Source organism: Manis javanica, chromosome 3, assembly GCF_040802235.1.
Source record: "Manis javanica isolate MJ-LG chromosome 3, MJ_LKY, whole genome shotgun sequence".
Classification (NCBI taxonomy): domain Eukaryota; kingdom Metazoa; phylum Chordata; class Mammalia; order Pholidota; family Manidae; genus Manis; species Manis javanica.
This window is the reverse complement of record NC_133158.1, coordinates 40,780,471-40,802,221: the sequence shown is the minus strand read 5'-3', so window position 1 is coordinate 40,802,221 and position 21,751 is coordinate 40,780,471. Positions and strand designations below refer to the sequence as shown.

The following is a 21,751-nucleotide window of genomic DNA, read 5'->3' as shown; positions in this document are numbered from 1 at the left end:
CCATCTCCACAGGAACCACCTGCCAAGCTGAAATCTCCCCCCAGCCCTGGTCATAGCATCATGCCTTATGAGGGGTGGCTCTGAAGTTCCCACAGCAAACCCCAACCCAGGCCACCTCAACCCTGCCCTCCTATATGCCAGGACATCCATGGGGCTGGTACAGGCTCAGTGAGGACCTGTTGACACTCCTGGCATGAGCCCCCACACCCTCAGAGCCATAGTGGGCATGTGATCATGTCTTACCCGGCCTGATTGGGTGACCCACAGCTTGATCCTGGCATGGCTCAGGTGCTGTTGGGCCCAGGGACATTCTGAGGGCACCCTGAGTCCAGGCAGCCTCAGGTCCTGGCCCAAATGGTTCTGGGTGGGCAGGTGCAGCCAGGGTGCATCCCATCCTGGTGCCAGGGAGCCAAGTCCGACACTTATTTCCTGGTGCTGGTGAGGGACACCCCCAGCCACTTCAAGCCTCATGCTGCCCTTCCCTGCTCCTGCCATGACCCCCGGTGTAGCAGGAGGGGGACACCTCAGACAAATTGAGGGAGCAGCCACATGCCTCCCCCAGAGCGCATGCTGTCTCTGCGACCACTGGGTACCTCCATCCTGAAGTGGCATTTGGGAAGTGACAGGATACTGAACGTCCATCTGGGGGCTTCTTTCCATTTCCTGCAGATGTCAGGGGTGGGCTCCTGGCTGCTTTGGGTCATTGGACAGAGGTGGTACAGAGACAGCCTCTGCTAGGCCCTGAGTTGTGGGCGGGGGGCGTTGCAAACCAGGGTAACCCTGGCCCTGAGTGACTCTCTGACTTCCAACCTCAAGCTTTCACTCGATGGCAAGTTCCTGGGGTGAGGCTGGCTTCAGGGGTCTTAGGTTTCTGGAGCTAATTTCGCAAACTGGCTTCATGAACACAATTTTATGTATAGTGTTTGTAAATGTTCCATAAAGAGAACAGTCTTTGCTTAAATAGGTTTGGGGAAATGGAGGGCTATGTGGGCATGTTTCCTGTGGGAAGTCTCAGAGACGGTGCATTGATGGAAATCATGAACCTCCAAGCAGGGGTGGGGCCTGTTCCCAATACTCCCTGTGACCAGGCTTCCAGAAGCTGGGAGAAGCTGCTGGCCGCGGCTCGCGGCTTGGGGCCTTGGACAGGACAGGCTGGGTCAGGCTGCAGAGACAGACAACCCAGGCTCAGGGCTTCAGCATCAGAGGCCAAGATGGGAGAGGAGGCAGCCCCTGACCTCTTGCAGCTGGCTGGGCCTCACAGCGAGGTCCCGGGGTGCTCCAGGCAGACATCAAAGACCTCACAGCTGGCCTCAGATGGCCGCTCTATGACCTTGCTAACGTGAGTGGAAAAGCCAAGATTCCTTCCAAGTCTGTTATAAACAGAAAAACAAGGGCACGTGCCACCCACTCGAATGACCAGATGTCCCTTTCTCCTGCCTAGACCGCATGCTTCCTGTCTTCCCTGCTTCTGGATGAGAGCATTAGCCGCCCAGCCCCAGTAAAGATCTCCTGCCCAGTAGCACCCACTCTAGAGCTGCCACTGGAGCCTTGCAAAGAGGGCTGCCAGGTGACCGTCCTGGACACGCTGTGGTCGTAGGGGCGCCTCTCTGTTAAAATTGCTGCAGGCACCATGATGTCACACCTGCTTCCTCCGTTTAACTTGTCTTTATGCCAAGATATTCCCTTTATGACACATTTACAAACAGGAGTGTGTGACACCAGTTTTATTATCTGTGCACGTGTTAAACATTGTCGGGGTCCAGTGTTCAAAGACCCCAAAGGAGACCGGTGAATGGAGCTGGATTCCAGCCCTTGAGGCTGTTGGGCTGTGGAGTAAAGCTTTCATGAAGATGGAGAGTCTCTTCTCTTCCTTTTTCTTTTTTAACTCTTGAGTATCTGTCATTTTCTACTGATTTGAATACCTTTATATGTTAAAGATATTAACTCTCACATAGTCCTCATGTAGGTTGCAATTTTTCTTTAGCTTGTTATATCCATTTTAATGTCTTCTGGTATTTTTCTGTACAAATGGGTTGCCCTCTTAAGTCAAATCTAGTAGTCTTTTCTTTATGATCTCTCCTTTCCTATCAAACTTGAGAAGTTCCTCTCTACCCCAAGAAAGAAGAAGCATTCATCTTTATTTTAGTATTTTATTTCATTTTTTCAACTTGCATCTTTAGTCAGAATGTTTTTTGGTGTTTCACATGATCTTTGCAAATGACTCACCAGTGGTCTCAAGACTATTTGTTGACAAAGCCCTCGGTTCTCCTGTGCATTCACAGTGCTGTGTCTATTGTATCGTTAAGCCCTGAGCAGTGTTCGGGTCTTGGTCTGAGCGTTGTCTCTCGCTCACCTCAGCTGCCTGTCTCCCGGAAGCTCTGTGATGCACATACATGTCTGGGCAGCTGGGCAATCTTCAGAAGTACCTGTCCCTCTTCACTCATCTTGCACAAGGGCATTGGAATCAAGTTTGAAAACATTTTTAGTGATTAATTGGAATTACATTAGCTTTATAGATTAAGGGAGAACTGACTTTCTACAATACAATTAAGAAATTAAACCCAGGAACATAGTAGCCCTTACTATTTTGTCTTCTTTTTGTGGCTATTGTAGATTTCTTATCTTTTTTTCCTAGTTATTTGGTATTTTGTTTGGTATTGTGAATATTTTCCACTATGTTTTATTTCTTATTTTTAAAATAAAAACTAGCATATATGCATATTATGAAAATCCAAACCACATTTAAGTGTACAGATCAAACAGGAACAGTTATGGCCACCCCGCCACCCACCCCCTCCTTGAGGGTCCCCACCTGTGTATCTTTCCAGAGAGAGTGGCTTTCTTTTCCTTCACAACAATTGAGTCACCCTATGCATCCTGCCCTGCGGCTGGCAGCATGTCATGTCCACCAGGCAGGTCCCTGCACACAGCCCTTTCTCCCTGATGGCCCATCCCTCATCTATGGAGAGGTAGGTCTGGCCTCTAACCTGCCTCTGTTGGGGGACATTTTGGTGGTTTCCGTTCCTTCGTACCTCAGATGTAATCTGCAGGAGACCCCCTGCAACCCCAGAGCAGGTCACGCTTCTCCTCTGTTCCCTGCACACTGGGCAGGACAGGAGCAACAGACATGTAGCAGGCAGGGATGCGCCAGACCCCACCCTGCCTTCCGTAAGGAGTGTCCCCTGGGAACCTGGGCTCAATTCTTGCCTCTTTGACCTGCAGTGGCCTAGGGTTCCAGCCCACCAGATGCCTGGCAGGGCCAGTGAGTGGCTACGGTCTGCCTGGGGGCTCAGGGCCATGGGGGAAAGGCTGAGGATGCCAGTATGGGGTGCCCGCCAGAGGTCTCTTGACCAGGAAACTCTGTGTGTTTTCTGCACCCCCACTGTCCAGCATCCTGTTCCCATCCTCAAGGGCCTCTCCTTTCCCAGTGCCAGCCATTGACACTTTCCAGGCTGGCTCCTTGCTCCTGGCTGGGCAGGAGCTCATGCTCTGGTGCATCAGCAAGCATGTCTTGACCCTGCTCCAGGCCAGGCTCTAGGCACAGCTGCAGCCTGGCATCAGGGGGGTGTCATCAGGTGGACACGGACCCAGGCTCTTCAGGGCCCAAGGATCTGAGCCGGGGTTCCGAGGTAGGGTGGTGCTGGGCCAGAGGGCGGTCAAGGCCACCATGACTCCCCTCCTGGTACAGGGGACGCCTGAAGGCTGCTGGCAGGGAAGGCAACCTTGGGACCCTCTGAACAGAGGTTCCTCTTCATGAAGGGCAGTCTTCACCTGGGGGACAATGTCAGTAAAACCGTGTAGCCCCAAGAAGCCCATGTCCTCATGTTCCCAGCTGGAGCTGGCCGCAGCTGGGCCAGGGCTAGTGGCCGGACTTGGGGGCAGGTGGCAGGAGAGTAGGTCCCAGGACTTTTTCTCTGGGCTCCTGTGCTGGTTCTGTGGTCCAGGCCTGGTGTCAGGGCCCTCAACCTCCACAGCTCAGGCACCGAAGTCCAGTTCCAACTCAGTGTCACTGCGTCCTTCTATCCCTGCTCTGTCTGTCACCTCCTGGCTGAGGCTCTGTGGAAAGACTCTGCCAGGAGACTGGCCACCCCAAAGTGCCTTTCTCCTCTTTGTTCAGAGCCCAGTGCTACTCCTTCTGGTCTTTTCCATGGCACCAGCTGTCTGTGGCTTGCATTTAACCCCTCAGGAGCAGAAGCTCCAGCTATAAACCCAGGTGCTGATGGGGTCCATATGCAGGGGTGAGGTCCAGGGGGATGTCCTGGTGTCCCATCACCTGACCCCTCAGCTCTGGGCGAAAGGTCTGGGATGTGAGAGGGCACGAAGGGCCATGGCCAGATGGGAAGGCTGCCATGCTGTACACTGGCCTGGCAGATGGAAGGTGGGTTGGGAAAGGGAGGAGACTGCTTTATGAAGCTCCCGGAGGCCCCATGGGCCTCTTGGACTTGTTCCAGGGGTGGGCACAGGCAGAATTGGGGCCCCAGATCACTTATTTATCTGTTTGTCAGTCTTCTCCCACCAGATCTTCTTGGATGGGAAGTTTGGTCTGTTTTGTTCTAGAATACTACCTGGCCCAGCATAGGTGTTGAAAACACTGTGGGACGTGGGGTCACAAAGTCTGTGTCACTTACCAGCCTCCTTCATATTCTAACTGCCCAGTCAGGTGTGGGTCCTCCATAGGAAGCCACAGGAGGCCTTTTCCACCTGCCCCTACACCTGGCACGCCTGGATTCTAGGAGAAGGTGCATGCCTGCTGTCTTGTCACTGAAGACTTTTACCCAAAGGAGGAAGTCAAGGAACCCTGGTACCTTCTGAAAGGCCACTGGAGTGGCCGCGCACAGGCTGGGAAGGTGTGAGTTCACACGTGCTTTTAACAGCAGTGTCAGCATGGGAAGAGGGATAGATATGCTTCTTTTTCTCTTGCTAGTTTAAAAATTCCCCTGCTACAACAAAAAACTTTGGACATTATACAGAAAATGAATAAGAAGACTCCAAAGGGTGGAGAGAGGAAGGCCGAGCAGCCAGGGACCTCAGAACCCAAGGGGCTACATGGTGATGAGTTTCCTGGTTTGCTACGTTTCTAGTTTTTGCTTCCTATATCCCAGACTCGCTAGTGAAGAAGCCAGCAACCCAGAAATACCATCAGACATGGACAGAAGAGCTATATAACTAGCTGAAGGCCTGAACAGAGTAAAAGGCTGGCCCTGCTGTGAGCAGGAGGGGACTCTTCCTGCCTCACTGCCTGGAGGGGGGACATTGGTCTTTTCCGACCTTCAGCCTGGAACTTGCCCATCAGCTTTTCTTGGTCTCCAGCTTGCTGACCAGAGGTCTTGGAGCCTCTCAGCCTCCATAATCATGTAAACCAGCACACGTGCACACACACACACACATAAGTCCTAACATATCAATAATTACATTAAATGATGTAAATATTCTACATATACTGATTAAAAGGCAGAGTGACAGAGTAGATTTTTTTAAATGAAGCAATTTAGTTCTTCTTGGCGGAATTTTCATTATCCTGGTCATTTTCTTTGCTTTGAAATCTATTTTATCTGATATTAACAGCCACACCTGCTTTCTTTTGATCAGTGTTTGCATGATACCTCTTTTTTCCATCCATCCTGTTACTTCCAATCTACCTACACTGTTGTATTTGAAAACTATAGGCCAATATACCTTGTGAATATAGATGCAAAAATCCTTAACAAAATTTTATCAAATCAAATTGAACAAAATATGAAAAGTATACTCTATGCCCAAGTAGAGTTTACTTCAGGGATGCAAGGTTGGTTCAATATTCAAAAATCAAGCCATGTAATTTACCTTAGTAACAGACTAAAGAAGAGAAATCATTTGATGATATCAATCAATGCAGAAAAAACATCTGACAAAATTCAACATCTTTTCATGATTAAAAAAAAATCTCAGAAATACAGGAACAGAAAGGGAATTCCTAAGGTAAAGAACACCTACAAAACCCCTACAGCTAACACACTTAATGTGAAAGACTGGATGATTTTCCCCCGAAACCAGGGACAAAGCTAGGATGTCTACTCTCATTACTTTTATCCAACACAGTGCTGGGAGTTCTAGCCAGTGCAGTAAGGCAAGAAAAGGAAATAAAAGACCTCTAGGTTGGCAAGGAAGAAATCAAACTGTTCCTATTAACAGATGAAATGATTGTGTTTGTAGCAAATCCCAAAAAGTGTGTAACAAAAGTAAACCAAAACAGTCCTACAACTAATAAGTTCAGCAAGATTCTAGGATACATGATGAACACGCAAAAAGTCATTTGCATTTCTATATACTAACAATGAATATGCAAACACCAAAATTAGAATCACAAAACTACTTACACTTGTTCAAAAAATGAAGTACTTAGGTGTATGTCTAATAAAACAGGTATAGGACCTGCATGCTGGAAACTACAAAACATTGAAGAAAGAAACCAATGAAGCTCTTAATAAATGGAGAGACATATCACGTTCATGGACTGCAAGACTCAATATAATAAAGATGTTAATTTTCTCCAAGTTGATATATGAATTTAATGTAATTCTTACCAAAATCCTGGTAAGATTTTTTTTATGGATAGATACAAGACTGTTCTAAAATTTGTATGGAAAATCAAAGGAACTAAATGGCTAAAACAATTTTGAAAAAGAATAAAATGGGAGGAATTGGTCTTATAGGTTTCAAGATTTATTATATAGTTACAGCAGTCAAGACTGGGGGGACTGTCGTTGGATGGACAGACACACAGATCAACAGTGAAGAATAGAGAACCCAGAAATGCACCCACACAAATATGCCCAACTGATTCTTAGAATTAACTTTTATTACTGTAAAATACACATAATATAAAACATATCATTTTAATCATTTGAAATTTCAAAATTCAGTAGCAATTAGTATATCACACTGTTACATAAGCATTACCACTATTTCCAGAACTTTTTGATCTCCCCAAAGGGAAAGGTCGTACTCACTAGGCAGTCACTCCCTATTCCCCGTCTCCCCAGCCAGTGGAAATCACCAATCTGCTCTTCCATGGATCTGCCTGTTCTGGGTGTTTCATGTAAATGGAATCATACCATATGTGGCTTATTTTGCTTAGCATGTTTTATAGGTCTATCCACATTGTAGCATGTATCAGTACTTCACTCTTTTTTATGGCTAAGTAACACTCTATTGCACGGATGGACCACCTGTGGTTTATCCATTCTTCCGTAGATGGATGTTTGGATTGTTTCCACCCTTGGCTGCTGTGAATAGTGCTGCTATGAATGTTCGTGTCCAAGTTTTGTTTGGACATCTGCTTTCAGTTCTCTTGGGTGTATGCCTGGCTGTGGAATCGCTGGTTTTAATTCTATGTTTTGAGAAACCACCAAATGTTTTTCCACAGTGGGTACACCATTTTATGTTCCCAACTGTCAGTGTCCAAGGGTTCTGATTTCTGCATACCTTTACCCACACTTGTTATTTTCTGTTTTTTGGTAATTGCCATCCTAGTGGGTGTGAAGTGGTATCTCAATTGGTTTTAATTTGCATTTCTCTAATGATTAGTGATGTTCAGCATCTTTCATGGGGAAACTGAGGCCCAGAAAGGATCACACAGCTAGCTGGTGACCAAGAGGGTGTGAAAGTCCTGGTAAAGTGTGACCAGGAGACCAAACCTCCACTGGTGCCCCACCACCTGGGAGGTACTCAGGGGGTAGTGTCCAAGGTCCCCCTTGCCCTGTTCCTTGAGATGGGCCTGGGATGGTATTCCAAGTACCCTGAGGTCATTCTGACTCAGAACTCCTGACCCCTGAGACCCCAGCCCTTTTGGGAGAGCAGCACAGACTGAAGTTTCCACCTGGGGCAAGGGAAAAGGATCAGCATCCAGGCGTCCTTGAGGCAGCCAAGGCCATACAGCCAAGGAACAGGGCCCCTCTAGTCCTACCCTGCCCTGACACTGGGACCTCCCTCCTCCCTGACCTCTGGGTGTGTCACCCAGGAAGCACTTGCCCCACTTTGCAAGCTGACAAACCTGACAGGGCACCAAAGGACTGTCCTGTGTGCTAGACCATGGATATCATCTACCCAAGGCCATTTACTGGCTGTGTGATTTTGGGCAAGTCCCTTGACCTCTCTGTGCCTCAGCCTCCTTATCTGTAGAGTGGGGATAATAATCACATCAACCTAACAGACATTGCAGCTGAAAAGGAGTCAGCACAGGCCTGGGGCCTGGTGGGCTAGCAGAGCCTGACATGGGAAATAACAACGCTGAAGGAAGGGCTGCCAGGCTCACTCCCCTGCAGGTGAGGCCAGAGGTTTGCAGGCCTGCCTAGTCACTGCACCCCACGCCTGGCCAAGGAACCAAGGTTTAACCCCATGAAGGCAGTGGCCTGCTGAAGGCTGGGCTGGGGCCCTGGCCTCGGGCCCCTGCCTCCACACATCCTGGTAGCTCTGGTCACCTGTGGTAAGGGGCTGCCACGGAAACCCCCAGGGTGGTGGAAAGTCCAAAATTCTACAGGCGCCTCTTTGTTAATCTCCAAGCAGGAAGCTTGGTGGCGCCCATGGCAGGGTGGCCAAGCTGGTGACACAGGTGCATTCGCAAGGATTTCATGTCTGTAAATGTGCAGTGAGGACTTTGATCTCAGCAGTTTTTCAGTTCCCCTTGAACAGCTGCCCCATGGCTAAGGTGTCCCTTGACAACATCTGAGCCACCCGGGGGGAAAAAATCCACTGGGTGCAGGGTGCCAGCAGAGGATAGGGAGTCCCAGAAAGGGATGCTGAGTTGCCACAGGGCCGCACTTACTGGTTGCCCCCAAAGCCACAAGCCAGGTCCCCGCACCACTGGGTGCCTGTGTGTGGCAATTTTGGAGACTGCTGCCCAGTTGGTACCAAGAGATGTGACACGAAGGGGCTTTGCTTTTGTGAGACCTGGGCCCACATGAGTAAGGAGGTTGGGAGCACCCCAGAGGATGGCAGGAGCCCCCCGGTGCTGGGTTTAGGGCTGAGCCCAACTTAATGCTTTCTTTCATATTTCTCACACTTGCAGGGAGAGCAGAGGCTGGGAGGTGGCTGCTGGGCTTGGGCTGGGAGAGGATGGCCCTCAGAGCAGGCAGCCTGGCCCTGCCCAGCTTTGGTGGGGCCTGAGGGATGATCCCCCTGGGCAGCTGTGGAACGCATAGAGCAGGACAGGCTGGCAGTGCCCCAAGTCCCATGTCTTCACAGCAGGGCAGCCAGTGGGCACAGAGCCCCAGAGGCAGGCAGCGTGAGGGCCCTGCTGCAGCACCAGAGTCCCCGGGACATTCTATGGGAGAGCCAGCCTGTTCTGACCTGCACCAGCTCAGCACTCCACACAGGCCCAGGCTCTCTGTGATGCCAAGCCCCAGCCCCCGCCACTCACACTCTCCACCCCGTGCTCGGGGCTCCACTCGGCCTCCCCGGTCCAGGCTTGCCCCTGGACAGCGCCATAATGCCTGCTGCCTTCCCTGGAGCAATCTCAGCATGTCCAGAACTGAACTCTCAGGGCCCAAGCCTGGAGGCTGCAAAGAAACCAAGACAGGACCCCAAGTCAGGAGGGGCCCTCCCAGCTCCCTACCCTTAGCTCTCTGGGGCCCCACCCACCCCCAGGCCTGACCTGCTGGGCCTCTGTGGCCCAGTGCTCTTGGAAGCCCAGGTCCTCTGCATGCCTGCCCATGTGCTGCCTGGGATTCTGTTCCCACCACATGGACCTGGGAACCTGTGTTGCCACCCCATCCAGGAAGGTTCCGTGCTTCCCCAGAGGCCTCTGTCCCTCCACCTGAGGCCCCTACAGCCCAGGCCTCTGGGGGCTGTGGAGACAACAGTGCCTACTTCCCACCTGCACCCTGCCCTAGTCCAGCCCCCCAGAGGCCCCTTATCCAGGCCTCTCTGAGACTCTGGAGCCCCTGGCAGGCCCTCCTGGTGCCCAGACCTGGGCCAGGGGATGGAGGGCATCTGTCCTGGCTGCCCCCATTTTGAACAGGACCACGTTTTTGGAATTGAGACGCCTCCCAGAACTCTCACTGAGGGGTCAGCCCTCAGTCCAGATGCTTCCTTTACAGAGGAAAGAAAAGCCCAGAGCCTGCTAGCAGGTGCGGGAGGGAAGCAGGTGCAGGATTGGGGCTGGCAGTGAATGGAGTCTTCTCTGCACTCAGTGACAGGCAAGTTTCCATTCCTGCCCCTCCGCAGCTCTCCTGGGCCCTGATTGGCTCTGAGCAGCGTGCCCTTTGCCCTTTCCTCAGTGAGTCAGGTATAACAGCACCCAGGGCCAGCTGGGCTCGGCCCCACGGAGGTCCCCGTCCAGGTGCCAGCGGGAGCCAGAAGGCAGGCATGGCCCAGACACTCCACAAGTCCAGCGGCACCCTGAGGCCGCGGGACCCCAGGCGGGGAGAGGGGATGCCGACCTCCGCGGTCCCGGACCTCGCTATGGCGGGGGAGGCCCGGGCTGGCGGGGATGCGGCGCTGCGCCGCCTCCTGAGGCTGCACCGCACTGAGATCGCCGTGGCGGTGGACAGCGCCTTCCCGCTGCTGCACGCGCTTGCTGACCACGACGTGGTCCCCGAGGACAAGTTCCAGGTGGGCCCCAATCCAGACCCGCAATGACCCCCTGCCTTCCCCAAACCCAGGCCCTCCAGCAGGGGGCACGTAGCCTACCCGCCCCGCCGCTCCAGACCCTCCAACCCTCTCCGCTCTTCCCCTCCCCGCGCCTCTTCCGCGACCCCAATGCCCCGCCCACGAGCCTGGGACAGTGTTCCCCGTCAGCCGCTCCCAACTTTGCCGCCGCCCTCCAGTCCCCTACCCCGCAATCCCCAACGCCATCTGCACGCCCTGCCCACAGCCAGGGGCAGAGTGCCCTGCCCCCAACACCCCTGCCGTCCCCATGCCCCGCCCACAAGCAGGGATTGGGGGATGGTCCCCAGGACAAGTTCCAGGTGTCCCCCGCCCCCACCCCAGATGCCCACCGCCCCCTCCTTGCCCTTCCTATGCCCCCAAGCCAGAGGCCCCGGTCCCCTAGGTGAGTTCCAAGTTCCCTCACCCCAGCGCCCTCGGCTTCCTCTTCTGTCCCAAGCCAAGGTGCCCAGGCCGCTCCTCGGGGTCCACCACCCTCTAGCCCCACTGTGAGGGCTGCAGGACTGGGGGAGCCCTGGAAGCAGCAGGCAGGGCCCCTCCATACACACACAACTCATCCTTCCTTCAGGAGACGCTGCGTCTGAAGGAGAAGGAGGGCTGCCCACAGGCCTTCCACGCACTCCTCTCCTGGCTCCTGACCCGGGATGCAGCTGCCATCCTGGACTTCTGGAGAGTTCTCTTCAAGGACTACAACCTGGAGAGATACGCGCGGCTTCAGCCCGTCCTAGACAGCTTCCCCAAAGGTGCAGCACCGGGCTGGGCTGGGGTCGCTCGCTGGCCCCGGCCGGGCCGTAGGAGGGAAGGGGTGTGGAGGTCAGGGGCCCTGCACTTCACCCGGGATGCTCTTGGATTCTAAGAGGCCAACGGCCGGGCCTCGCTCCCTGCCCGGGGTGTCAGCTCCCCGCCTGAGGCTCGCCCTGCTTCTGCTTGCGTCCTGCAGATGTGGACCTCAGCCAGCCCCGGAAGGGGAGGAAGCCCCCTGCCGGCCCCAAGACCACAGTGCTGCCGCCCAGACCCCCCTCCAAGAGGAAGGCCTCGGAGGAGCCGCGCGCCGCCCCGGTGGCAGTGCTGTTGCCGAGGGGCACCTCCAGCCCAGGTACCCGGTGTGAGGAGCTGCCGGGGTTCGGGCTTCCCGGGGAGGCCCAACAGGCTCCACCACACTCCCTCCCCACCGGCTCCGGAAGCACCTGCCCCGCCCGCTCCGACAGCCAGCCTGGGGGCTGCCGAGGTCCCCTCTGGGTGCTCCCGCGGATGAACCTGGCGGCCCCGGTTGCCCCAGGACCCGGTGAAGTGGACAGGTGGGGGTTCCTTCCTTTCTTGTGATGCGGACAGCGGAGCCCTGCAGAGCAAGGGGATCCACAGGCGGGAGACCCACCCCGCTGCTCTCCACCCCTGCGGCCACCTCGCCCCCTGCAGGCTCCCAAGGGAAGGCCAAGCCCTCCAAGAGGCCTGACGGAAACGCAGAGCCGCAGCGCCCCCCACTGGGGAACGGTGAGCCAGCCCCGCCGCTCCAGCCTCCCCCCGGGGCTGGGCCTGCGCCGCCATAGTGTCGACCCAGAGACGCGCTGCGCCTCGGTTCATCCCCAGCCCGTCCCCGCGTCCTCATCCCTCTGGGCCAGCCCAAACTCGGCTTCCTGCACGCAGCTTGGGCCTTTCTGTACCCCCGCCCCAGGCACCGGGTCCCAGAGACCTAAGGCGCCTGGTGCTGACCCCAGGGCAGGCCCCGGGAGCTCTGTCTCCCTCCCAGCACTACCCAGGGCCACGTCTGGGGTCCTTGCTCCTTCCTGGCCCCTGCGTTCAGGTAGCTTACACACCACACGTGACACACCTCACCATGCACGACACACACCCCACACCTCACACCACAAGGCACACACACAGCTTGTCTCTGCACTTACGCAGGGGCTGTCTGTCTGTCTGGAGGCCTGCCTGGGCAGAAGGAAAAGAGTCCCCTGTCCAGGTGCCTCTATCCACTGCTGCCCTCGAGGAGGTCCTCAGAGGCCATCTTCCCAAATGATGACCCCGTCTGGTGCTCCCTTCCCCAGGAATTCAGACCATGTCTGCTTCGGTCCAGAGAGCCGTGGCTGTGTCTTCTGGCGATGTCCCAGGAGGCTGCGGGGCAGTGGAGGGCATCCTCATCCAGCAGGTGTTTGAATCAGGTAGACGGGCTGGGCCCCTGGATCCCTATCCCCTTAAGCTCTCTGGTGGCCCCAGAGCAGCTGGGACTGTGAACAGGGCAGCCAGCAGCCCTTGCGTGTCCTGCCAGCTCTGGAGGGGCAGGGGGCTCTTGGGTGCATGTGCTGGGACCTTCTGGGAGGCCCTGATCACCTCTGAGCACTTGGACAGCCCATGGGGAACTTGGGCTCTCACCCTCAGAAGCTCGCCCTAGCAGGTCTGAGGTCTCTGGAGCCCAGGGCCATGCCCTCTGAGCAGGAGAGCCTGTGCCCCCTCCTTCCCCCGCCCTCTGCACTGGGCACGTGTACAGGCACCTAGGACAGCCAGGACCAGTTGGCAGGGAGCTGGTGGGCCCTGGCCTCCCAGCAGAGGTGGTCCCAAGGACCCTGTACTAGTTTCCTGAGGCTGTCATAACAAATTGCCACAAATCTGATTGTTTAGAACAACAGGAATTCCCAAATGGAGGTGCCAGGGGGCCATGCTCCCTCGGGGCTCCAGGGCCATCTTTCCTGGCCTCTCCCAGCTCCTGGCAGCGCTGGCCATCCCGGCCCCTGTGCACACATCTCTCCAGCCTCTGCCTCCATCATCAGAGGGCCTTCGCATCTGTGTCATAAGGACAGCAGTCAGTGGATGTAGGGTCCAGAGCGAACCCATCTTAACTTGTTATATCTACAAAGACCCTACTTCCAAAGAAGGCCACTTTCTGAGATTCTAGGGGGACATGGATTTGGGGACATGCTTTGCTCAGACAGTCCTCAGCAGGGAGTCCAACCTGTGCCCAGGACCTGGCCCAGACCTTACAGGGCAGGTGGGGAAGAAGAAACAGTGGGCGCCCACCTCTCTGTGGCCCACCTGCTGCTGGCTGGGGCCTGCCCTGAGCTGAGCCGGTGGCTGGGGCCAGGCAGCGTCTCCTCCCAGGTGGCTCCAAGAAGTGCATCCAGGTCGGTGGGGAGTTTTACACTCCCAGCAAGTTTGAAGACCCTGGTGGGGCAAAGAACAAGACCCGCAGCAGTAGCAGTGGCCTGAAGACCCTGGTCCGATCCAAGGGAACCCCAGCCTCTGCCCCAGTGAGTGCTGCCATGGGCACCCTGGGGCCCTCGGCACCTCTGCCCCTGCACACACTCTCCTGGGGCTGCCCTGGGGGGCTCCTCGCTGGCCCTCCCATTGGTGACCCTCCCTATTCTACCTCACAGAGTGGAGGGGACCCACGGGCAGGTCAGCAGGGCAGGGTCCCAGCCCCTCTTGCCCTCCCCAGTGAGCCCCAGCTCCACCAGGTAAGGCCCGGGCTATGGGAGGAGCCCCTCATACCCAGGACCTTGCGGGTGGGTCCTTCTGCCACTTTGTCCCTTGCCCAGAGCACGCACTCTGACGACGAGGACAGGGCCTCAGCTTCTGGTCATGGGGTAGAGCTTTTTTTTTTTTTAATAGTATTTTTTCTGACGACAAATAATCATAAAAATTTAAATAACCGCCAGAGAAAGTGAGTCTTTCCAGGATTTTAAAACCATGTGTCTGTTTTTTTTAAAAAAAGCCAGCTCTCTCGTGTCTCACAGCTGGGCCTGTGGGTGGGGCGGGGCCCTGTGGGGGGCAGGACCCTGAGCAGCAAGCACGCTCCCAGCACCGCTTCCTAGCGAGGCAGAGCTGGCCACGGATCCCCATGCCTCTGCGCCTGGCATTGTGCCAGACCCCCGCCCCCAGGAGTGAGGGCCCAGTGGCCCCCTGCGGGGTCTGAGGGACCACTACAATGAGTGCTCATCGCGGCAGTCCAGGGTGGCTTCTGGAGGAGGCAGCATCCAGGAGGGTATGGTGGCCCCGTCCAGGCAAGGGCACCAGCAGGGAAGGGCTGCGTGGGGGTGGGGGTGCAGCCCAGGGTGCCCACGAGATACCCGCTTTCTGAGTGCCGAGTCTTCCCAAGAGGGATGGCCCAGGAGCGAGCGGTGGGGACTAGAGTCCGACAGGTGGACAGAGCCACCATGTACGGAGCAGGCTGCAGGGCGGAGTTCCAGGCCCCGCCAGCAGGGGCCGGAGGGGCTCCGGTACCCCCTGGGGCGCCGCAGAGGGGCTGTTCTGGGGGCTGTGGGGGGGGGCGCCGCCCGCCCGACCCCGCGGAGGACCGTGTCCACCTGTGCCAGAAGAACGACGACGAGTGTGCCGCGTGCCGGGACGGCGGGGAGCTCATCTGCTGCGACGGCTGCCCCCGGGCCTTCCACCTGGCCTGCCTGTCCCCACCACTGCAGCAGGTCCCCAGGTGAGCCCGGCGTGCCCGTCACCTCCACGGCGCCCAAGGCCCTACCCGAGGGGGGCTGCCCAGAGACCTGCATTCCGCAGAGTGGGGCTGGGGCCTGGGACTCTGCTGCCCACCTCCCTGTGTGGCCACACTGTCCTCCCAGACGGGCCAGTGGGGCCCCTGAGGGTGGTGAGGCGGAAGGGAGGCCCGAGGCAAAGAACGGCTCTCCTGCCCCAGAGCAGCCACGCTCTGCGGCCCAGACTCCCGTGAGCATCCAGCCCCACCCCAACAAGGCCCTACTCTGGACGGGAGTTGGGGGAGGGAGCACAGATGCGCAGAGCTGCACCCCAAGGTCCTTGGCGGGCGTGAGGCCTCCGAGGTCTGCCTCCTGGCACCCAATCCCATGGCCCAGTGGGCCACACCCTCCACCACCGGCCCCCACAGGCTAGCCCGATCTGTGGGGAAGAGCTGGGTGGGAGAGGAGACCCCTGCCCAGCTCCTGAGTGACCTTGAGCAGGTCACATCTCTCTGAGGTGCTTTGGCACTGAAACGGGGGTGTTCAGGTCATGACTTAGCTCCCACTGACACTGACTATCTGCTGCTCTTCTGTTCTCTTCCTTCCTGCCCTTGACCATGTCCCCTTCTGCTGGGCACCATCCCCCTGTGGAAATGTGGGTGGTCCTGGGGCTATAAACACTCCAGGAGAGAGACCCCCGCTGGGCAAGGCCCATGAGAGCCACCCACAGGCCACTGTTGGAGCTCATCAGAGAGGCGCTCAGAGGGAACAGTGACCATGCTGGGGAGGGCCGCCCCACCTGGGGTAAATATCCCAGCATCCTGGGCTCTCTATTGACTGGCTGGGGCAGGACCTTCCATCATGGCTCTGCCTGGGCCTCAGTTTCCACAACTGTAAAGGAGAGAGTGACCCGGAAGAACCCTCCGGTCTTGCCTGCTTCATGAGTCTACCGCCCCCTCTGCCTTGCCTTGCATGGCTGTGGCCGGGGACACCATGAGCAGCGGGACCTGGAGGTGCTCCAGCTGCCTCCAGGGAAGAGTCCGGCGGGACCTGCCCCTGGCTGAGGAGCCCCAGCCCCAGGAGCGACCTGCAGAGGCCCCGGTATGCACAGGCCCACTCCCAGGCCCTCTGTCCCTCAGAGTCCTGCCTCCTGGCCACTCCTGTGGGTCAGAGCTGCCCCAGCCATAGACCCGAACACCCCCGCTCCCTGACCTGCCATGGTTTTTGGCTTTCTACACTGGGAGGTTGCCATTCCAGTGAGCCTGTGTCTCAGCGCTCTGACTGGGGCCTCTGCTCACCCACTCAGCAGAGGAGATGCACTTGGACCACTGAGTCTGACAGCCCCAAGGGCTGTGGTGCCCTGTCTTAGAAGGGGAAAGGGTCCAGGGAGCAGCTGAGGGATGCCGAGATGGGATCTGCACCCGGTCCTTGCTGACCCATGAGGGGTTCCTCCATGACACCCGACTCGGTGCTCTGTGCTTCCCTGGCTGGGTGGTGCTGGTCAAGTACTTTGCATCCCCTCTGAGCACCGACCCTCTGGTTCCAGGTCTTCCTGGGACTGAGGTTGGCAGGAGAGGAGGAGAGGCAACAGTCCAGGAAGCCACCAACTGGAATGGACACTGCTGTCCCCTACAAGCACCTACTGGCCCCGCCTTCTGCAGCCCCGCTGCCAGTGCTGGAACCTTCGACCCTGTGCCCCCTGCTGTGTGTGGACCCCGATGGGCAGCAGGTAAAGGGTAGGCTGCCGTTGGGTGGCTGTCCAAAGGGAGCTCAAGGCCTGCAGAGCAGCCAGATGAACCTGGGGGCGGTGACATGCGGGACAAGGGGCATCTGTTTTCTCCTGGCTGCAGCCAGAGGTTTTTGGGCCTCCCTGACCCCCTGGCGCGGATGTGTGTCCCAGTCGCCCCGCTCTAAGACCCCGGGTCACCTTGCTGTACCCCCTGCAGGGCCTGGCGCCTGGCGCGCGGTGTGGCGTGTGCGGGGACAGCAAGGACACGCTGCGGTGCGCGCACTGCGCGGCTGCCTTCCACTGGCGCTGCCACTTCCCCGCGGGCGACGGCCGGCCTGGGTGAGTGTGAGGCTGTGAGGCGGAGCCGGGCGGAGCCCACCGGGGGTCTGCCAGGGACTCCAGCACCCCCACCAAGTCGGGCGACCGGCAGTGTCTCCTCCGCCCCACGCAGGGCCATCCCGCGCTGCTGGTCCTGCTCCGGAGACCCCGCCCCGACCCCCGAGGAGGGCGCGCCCGCCCCGAGACCTGCCGGCCTAGCTCCTGGGCCCGCCAAGGTCAGCGCGGCCGTGTGGGCCCTGGGCGGGGTAGCGCCGTTGGACGAAGGCTCCTGGTGCCAACCTCGCGAGCACGTACCACACCCAGGACAAGCGCTCCTTAACTGGCGTGATACTTTTTGTTTAAATCGCCCCCTGTGTGATTTACATCCGCTTAGAAAGGAAACCGCCTAAGCAGCTGTGGCTCTGAGATCGCTGGTTGGATGGATGTCTGTTGCACGATTATGCTAGGCCCAGGGACCCCAGCCCCTGAGGTGCAGGGATTGGGGAGAGGTGAGGGGAATGCCCTAAGGCAGAAGCGGGCCCGCCAGGGCCCCCGGACCCCCGGCGCCTCCTGCTGAGACTCTCCGCAGGTGCAGCCTGCAGCTGGAAGCCCCAAGGAGGAGAAGCTCTCCATCCTACCTTATTGGCCCGGGTGCTGAGTGGCTGCTGCCCCAGGGCTCCCTCAGAACTTGGGGGGTCCGGTGTGTCCCCTGCTCAGTAGCCTCCGAGGGTGGTACATCTTGTCCTGACTGCCCACAGCCAGGCCCTTCCTGACCGTGTCCCTGAGACTCCCTGGGCCCCAGGGTAGTGACCGGCCCTACCCCCACCCATGGTCCAGCTTACTGCCCAGCTGTGCCCCATACTCCTGTGAACACAGTGTGGGCATCAGCCTCTCTGGCAGGGGGATGATCGCTGGACCAGGGCCCCACCCACAAAGAGGCTCTTGTGGAAGGAACCATGTGCTTTGGCCCACAACGGCTTGTGTCCAGTCCTGGAAACCTCTCACCCTCCCCACCCACCTACACAGTGTGTGTCCGAGCCTCTCACATGTCCCCTCCTGCAGGCAGCCATGGGGGATAGGCTCGCAGGAGGGAATCTCCCTCCCAAAGATTCTTGCTTCTTGATGCCTGGGTTCTCTTAAGAGCAAAGACCCCTTTCTTTTCATGGTGATATAAACGTAATGCCCTTAAAGAGCTGCAGCCCTTTGCCTTCCCTGGCCCTCCCCTTCCCCTCGGGTAGGCATGGGCATGTGAGTGTGGTCCCCAAATCCTGTCCCCAGTGCTTCTGCACACCTTCAAGCCCACCCCGCCTCCCCGGCCACTTTCCTCCCTGGGACTGAGGTTCTCCATCTGTGGCAGGGTTCTTTCTAGCTCGTTCTCCTAGTGGCCTGGCTTTCCTCCGTAGGCTGCATGCAGCATGGAGGCAGGCCAGCCTTGGGGACCTAGAGGTGGTATGCCCCCCTGCCTCCCATGCTTGCATACACCCACCACCCTGGGAAGGCGCTGGGTGTCAGGATTCAGTTCTGAGACCCCACCTGGAGAAGCACCCATAGCCCCACTGCCTTGGGACGGGCCACTTGGCCCAGGCCCTGTGCCTCGACAGGGAGTCCTGCCTCCTGTGCATGTGCCCAGCAGAGGTACAGAAGCTGGGATGACCTTCTTCCTTTCCTGGGTTCCAGGTAGGGGATGATTCTGCTGGTCACGAGCCAGTTCTGCACAGGGATGACCTGGAGTCCCTCCTGAGCGAGGTAATGCATCACCTGGTGGGTGTTACTAGCCCCTCTGCTGGCTCTCAGGCAGCCAGCACAGAGCTTCTGCCACTCAACAGGAGGCCTGAAGGGAGCCCTGGGCCCCTCCCAGAGCCCTGGGGGGCTGGTGGCTGCAGAACCTCAGCGTCAACTGCTGAAGCTTGACTTAAGGACTACAACTTTCCCAGGGGTGGGCACCCTGGAACCCCTCCCATTTAGTGGGCCCCTCACACCCCCATCTCAACCCAGTCCTCTCTACCCTAAGATGACCAGCTAGAATCACTGGAAGAGAATGAGGGTTTTAAAGGTCTCATTGCTTCTGACAGAAGGTCAAACTCCCCCAGCCATCCCCAGCCCCCAGGGGGCCAACACATGTTCTCCTTGGGCCCCGCCCGGCACCTGGGGACCCCAGCTGACCACGGTCCCTGTCCTGTAGGATGGGCTGCACACAGAAGGTCCCAGAGAACACAGGGAGACCCCAGGGCCCCGGGAGGGTGAGAGGCGATCAGGTGCTGGGTGAGGGGGCTGTAGCTCTGGGAGGGGTGGGTTGCCTCATATAGTAGGAGAAAGGGGGCAGAGTCACAGACCCCTTCTGGTCAGGTCCCCCCCATTCTGTTGGAATATTGGGCCTCCCCATGACTCCCCCGATCCTGTGAGAAGGTCAGGCCTTGAGCAGAGTGGGGGAAGGAGCTGGCCCTGCCTCACCCCCAGGAGAGAGGCCGTCCAGGAGGGCAGGACAGCCGTGATGGCTGTGCTCTGGGCTTTCGGGGGTACCGTGGGGCTCTGGGCAAGGAGGTCTCCCTCGATGACACACCCTGTGGGCACAGAAGCCCCACCTCTGAATAGGAGGGTCACACTCCGTGGTGCCTTCATGGTGTTTGTGATTCCAGGTGACCCCGGAGGCCAGGGTGGGCCAGACATGGGTGGGGTAGGCACATCTGTCCTGCTGGAGGTTCTGGCAGGTCCCCAAGCTCCCTGCTCCCTGCTCTGCCTTGCAGCACAGTTTCGATGGCATCCTGCAGTGGGCCATTCAGAGCATGTCCCGCCCGCGGGCCGAGGCAGCTGCCTTCCCCTCCTGACCCAGGACAGCCGCAGCCTTCAGGGAGGCATGGGAGTGGGTGGGGCGGCACCCACAGACGTGGCCATCAGCGGATGCCAGTGAGCGCCCACTCATGCTCACAGCAACTCTGCTCGGAGAGGGACCGAGGGGGCCATGGCTCCCTGCCCACCCTGCTGCCCTGGGAAGCTGGCCAGTCTGGGACCAGGAAGAACTGGAAAGTTCTAAATGCTATCAGTACTTGGCTTATAGACACAGTCCTGCCCTTGCAGTGATACAAGGCCATCATGTGCACTAAAATTAAAATCACTTATTTGTGGTCTTTGACATGTTTTCCAGTGGGGTGTTTGTTCTGGGGACTCTGTAGCCTGCGGTTCTGGTCCCTAGAGTGAAGGCTGAGCTGCTGGTGGGGAGCTCACTTTACCGGGAGGGGAAACGCCTCTGTGTAGTTGGAAACGGGCAGCACGCTCCATCTCTGGTGGCTTCCCACAGCCCCTGGAGTAGATCCAAGCCTGTGGTCAGTGCCTCTGCCCTGCACTGTGCTTCTGACCCCTCTGCTCCTCCAACGGCCACATGCATAGCCATCCCGGGCCTCTGCACAGCTCCTTCCTCGCCCAGAATCTCCCTTCCTGGGTGCTGCCCACATCAGCTTCCCATCAGTGATGTCTCAGCTGCAGAACCTCCTTTTCATTTATTCCAGAAAGCTTTACTGTGGTGCTTCTGTTGTGGAGCATTTTTCCAGGCATTAATCCTGAGAGATATTGCAGTGGTGGGGGATGGATTACATACATGCAGGAGGGGACCTCAGGACGGCTGCTGAGAAGCATGATATGGGACAGGGCTAGGGGTGGGAATGCTGAGGACAGACACCAGGTCCTGTGACTGGGGCACAGTGGGCCATGGAGGACAGTGCTGGGCCTCAATTTCCTCCTGGTGTCTTCTACCAGGACTTTCTCACCAGCCACCCAAGCTCCTGGAGGGGCAGAGGTTGAGTCTGTCCTCCTGACCTCACTGGGTCTGTGGGTAAAATTGCAGTATTTCCAGAAAATCTCATCTGGCTTTAGTGCATCTCTGTGTCAATAGGTGTTTCCAAGGGGTGGAGATAAGTAGTCTATCTCCCCATCAACAGGTAATTACAGGGGCGAGCAAGGGCATATCAAGACCGCAGAGGCTGGGTGGGATCCCTTTTTCTGCGGCCGGATTGCGAGACACACGGAAGAGCAGAAGTGGTGATTGTAAGAAATAAACGGGTTTCTCCTGCTTTATTTCTCCCTTTGACTGATACGGGTTTCAAAGGTATTTTGATCCTGGGTCACCACCCCTCCCGACCTGAGTTACAGGGTCCCCATTGCCTGAGGCCCGGCTTGGGGGAGGGGCTCCATTATTTGGCGTGGCCGACCCACTGACCATGCAGGGTAGAGGCCTCTGTCCTGAATAGGTACCCACCACCACACTATGCCAGGTGTGCAAGAGTTTTCCCAGCGTCCAGCACGTGGTTATAGGGGCAAAGAATATTAACACTCCAAGGCTCTGTGCCATTGGGCATCTTGATCAGACAGCGGCCCTCGGGGAAACGCCCCGGTCGGCGTGGAGGGTGCCTGCGCTCCAGCAGTGAACTTCTTGAAAAATGAAGTTAAAGTAGATCCGGGCCTAGAATTACAAACCGCAACGGAGAACGGCGATCGGCCCAGGGGCGCCCTCGGGCGTGCCCGCGGCCCTGCCCGGCTCTGCGCTGGGCGGGGCCGGCTGCAGCTTTCCGGAGAGCTGCGCTGCACCTGGAAAGGGGGACGTGGCTCCTCCAAACACGCCGCGCGTTGTTAAGTCCACCGGCGCAGAAAC

The 21,751-nt window shown here is 57.5% G+C and overlaps 1 protein-coding gene and 1 long non-coding RNA gene across 6 annotated transcripts; one reads left to right on the top strand and one right to left on the bottom strand.

The window, feature by feature from the left end:
* Nucleotides 1-6,731: 6,731 nt before the first annotated feature.
* LOC118967737 (uncharacterized) lies at nt 6,732-12,030 on the bottom strand. Of its 2 annotated transcripts, none has more exons than XR_005054957.2 (3): nt 11,902-12,030; nt 11,051-11,338; nt 6,732-9,536 (listed from the first exon to the last, which is right to left on the bottom strand). It is a non-coding gene; the product is annotated as an uncharacterized lncRNA (long non-coding RNA). The 2 variants fall into 2 exon arrangements; XR_005054955.2 differs by having other exon boundaries at nt 11,832-11,943.
* AIRE (autoimmune regulator) lies at nt 9,544-20,239 on the top strand. Of its 4 annotated transcripts, none has more exons than XM_036994930.2 (14): nt 9,544-10,590; nt 11,213-11,387; nt 11,585-11,740; nt 12,061-12,135; nt 12,690-12,803; nt 13,738-13,886; nt 14,013-14,093; nt 14,955-15,067; nt 16,064-16,163; nt 16,609-16,791; nt 17,009-17,130; nt 17,243-17,345; nt 18,787-18,855; nt 19,854-20,239. In XM_036994930.2, the coding sequence occupies exons 1-14, from the start codon at nt 10,345-10,347 to the stop codon at nt 19,932-19,934; spliced, it is 1,767 nt and encodes a 588-aa protein (XP_036850825.2). In that variant the 5' UTR covers nt 9,544-10,344; the 3' UTR covers nt 19,935-20,239. The 4 variants fall into 4 exon arrangements, with proteins under 4 accessions (XP_036850825.2, XP_036850824.2, XP_036850823.2 ...); XM_036994929.2 differs by having other exon boundaries at nt 14,952-15,067; XM_036994928.2 differs by having other exon boundaries at nt 11,977-12,135.
* The last annotated feature ends 1,512 nt before the right edge of the window (nt 20,240-21,751 follow it).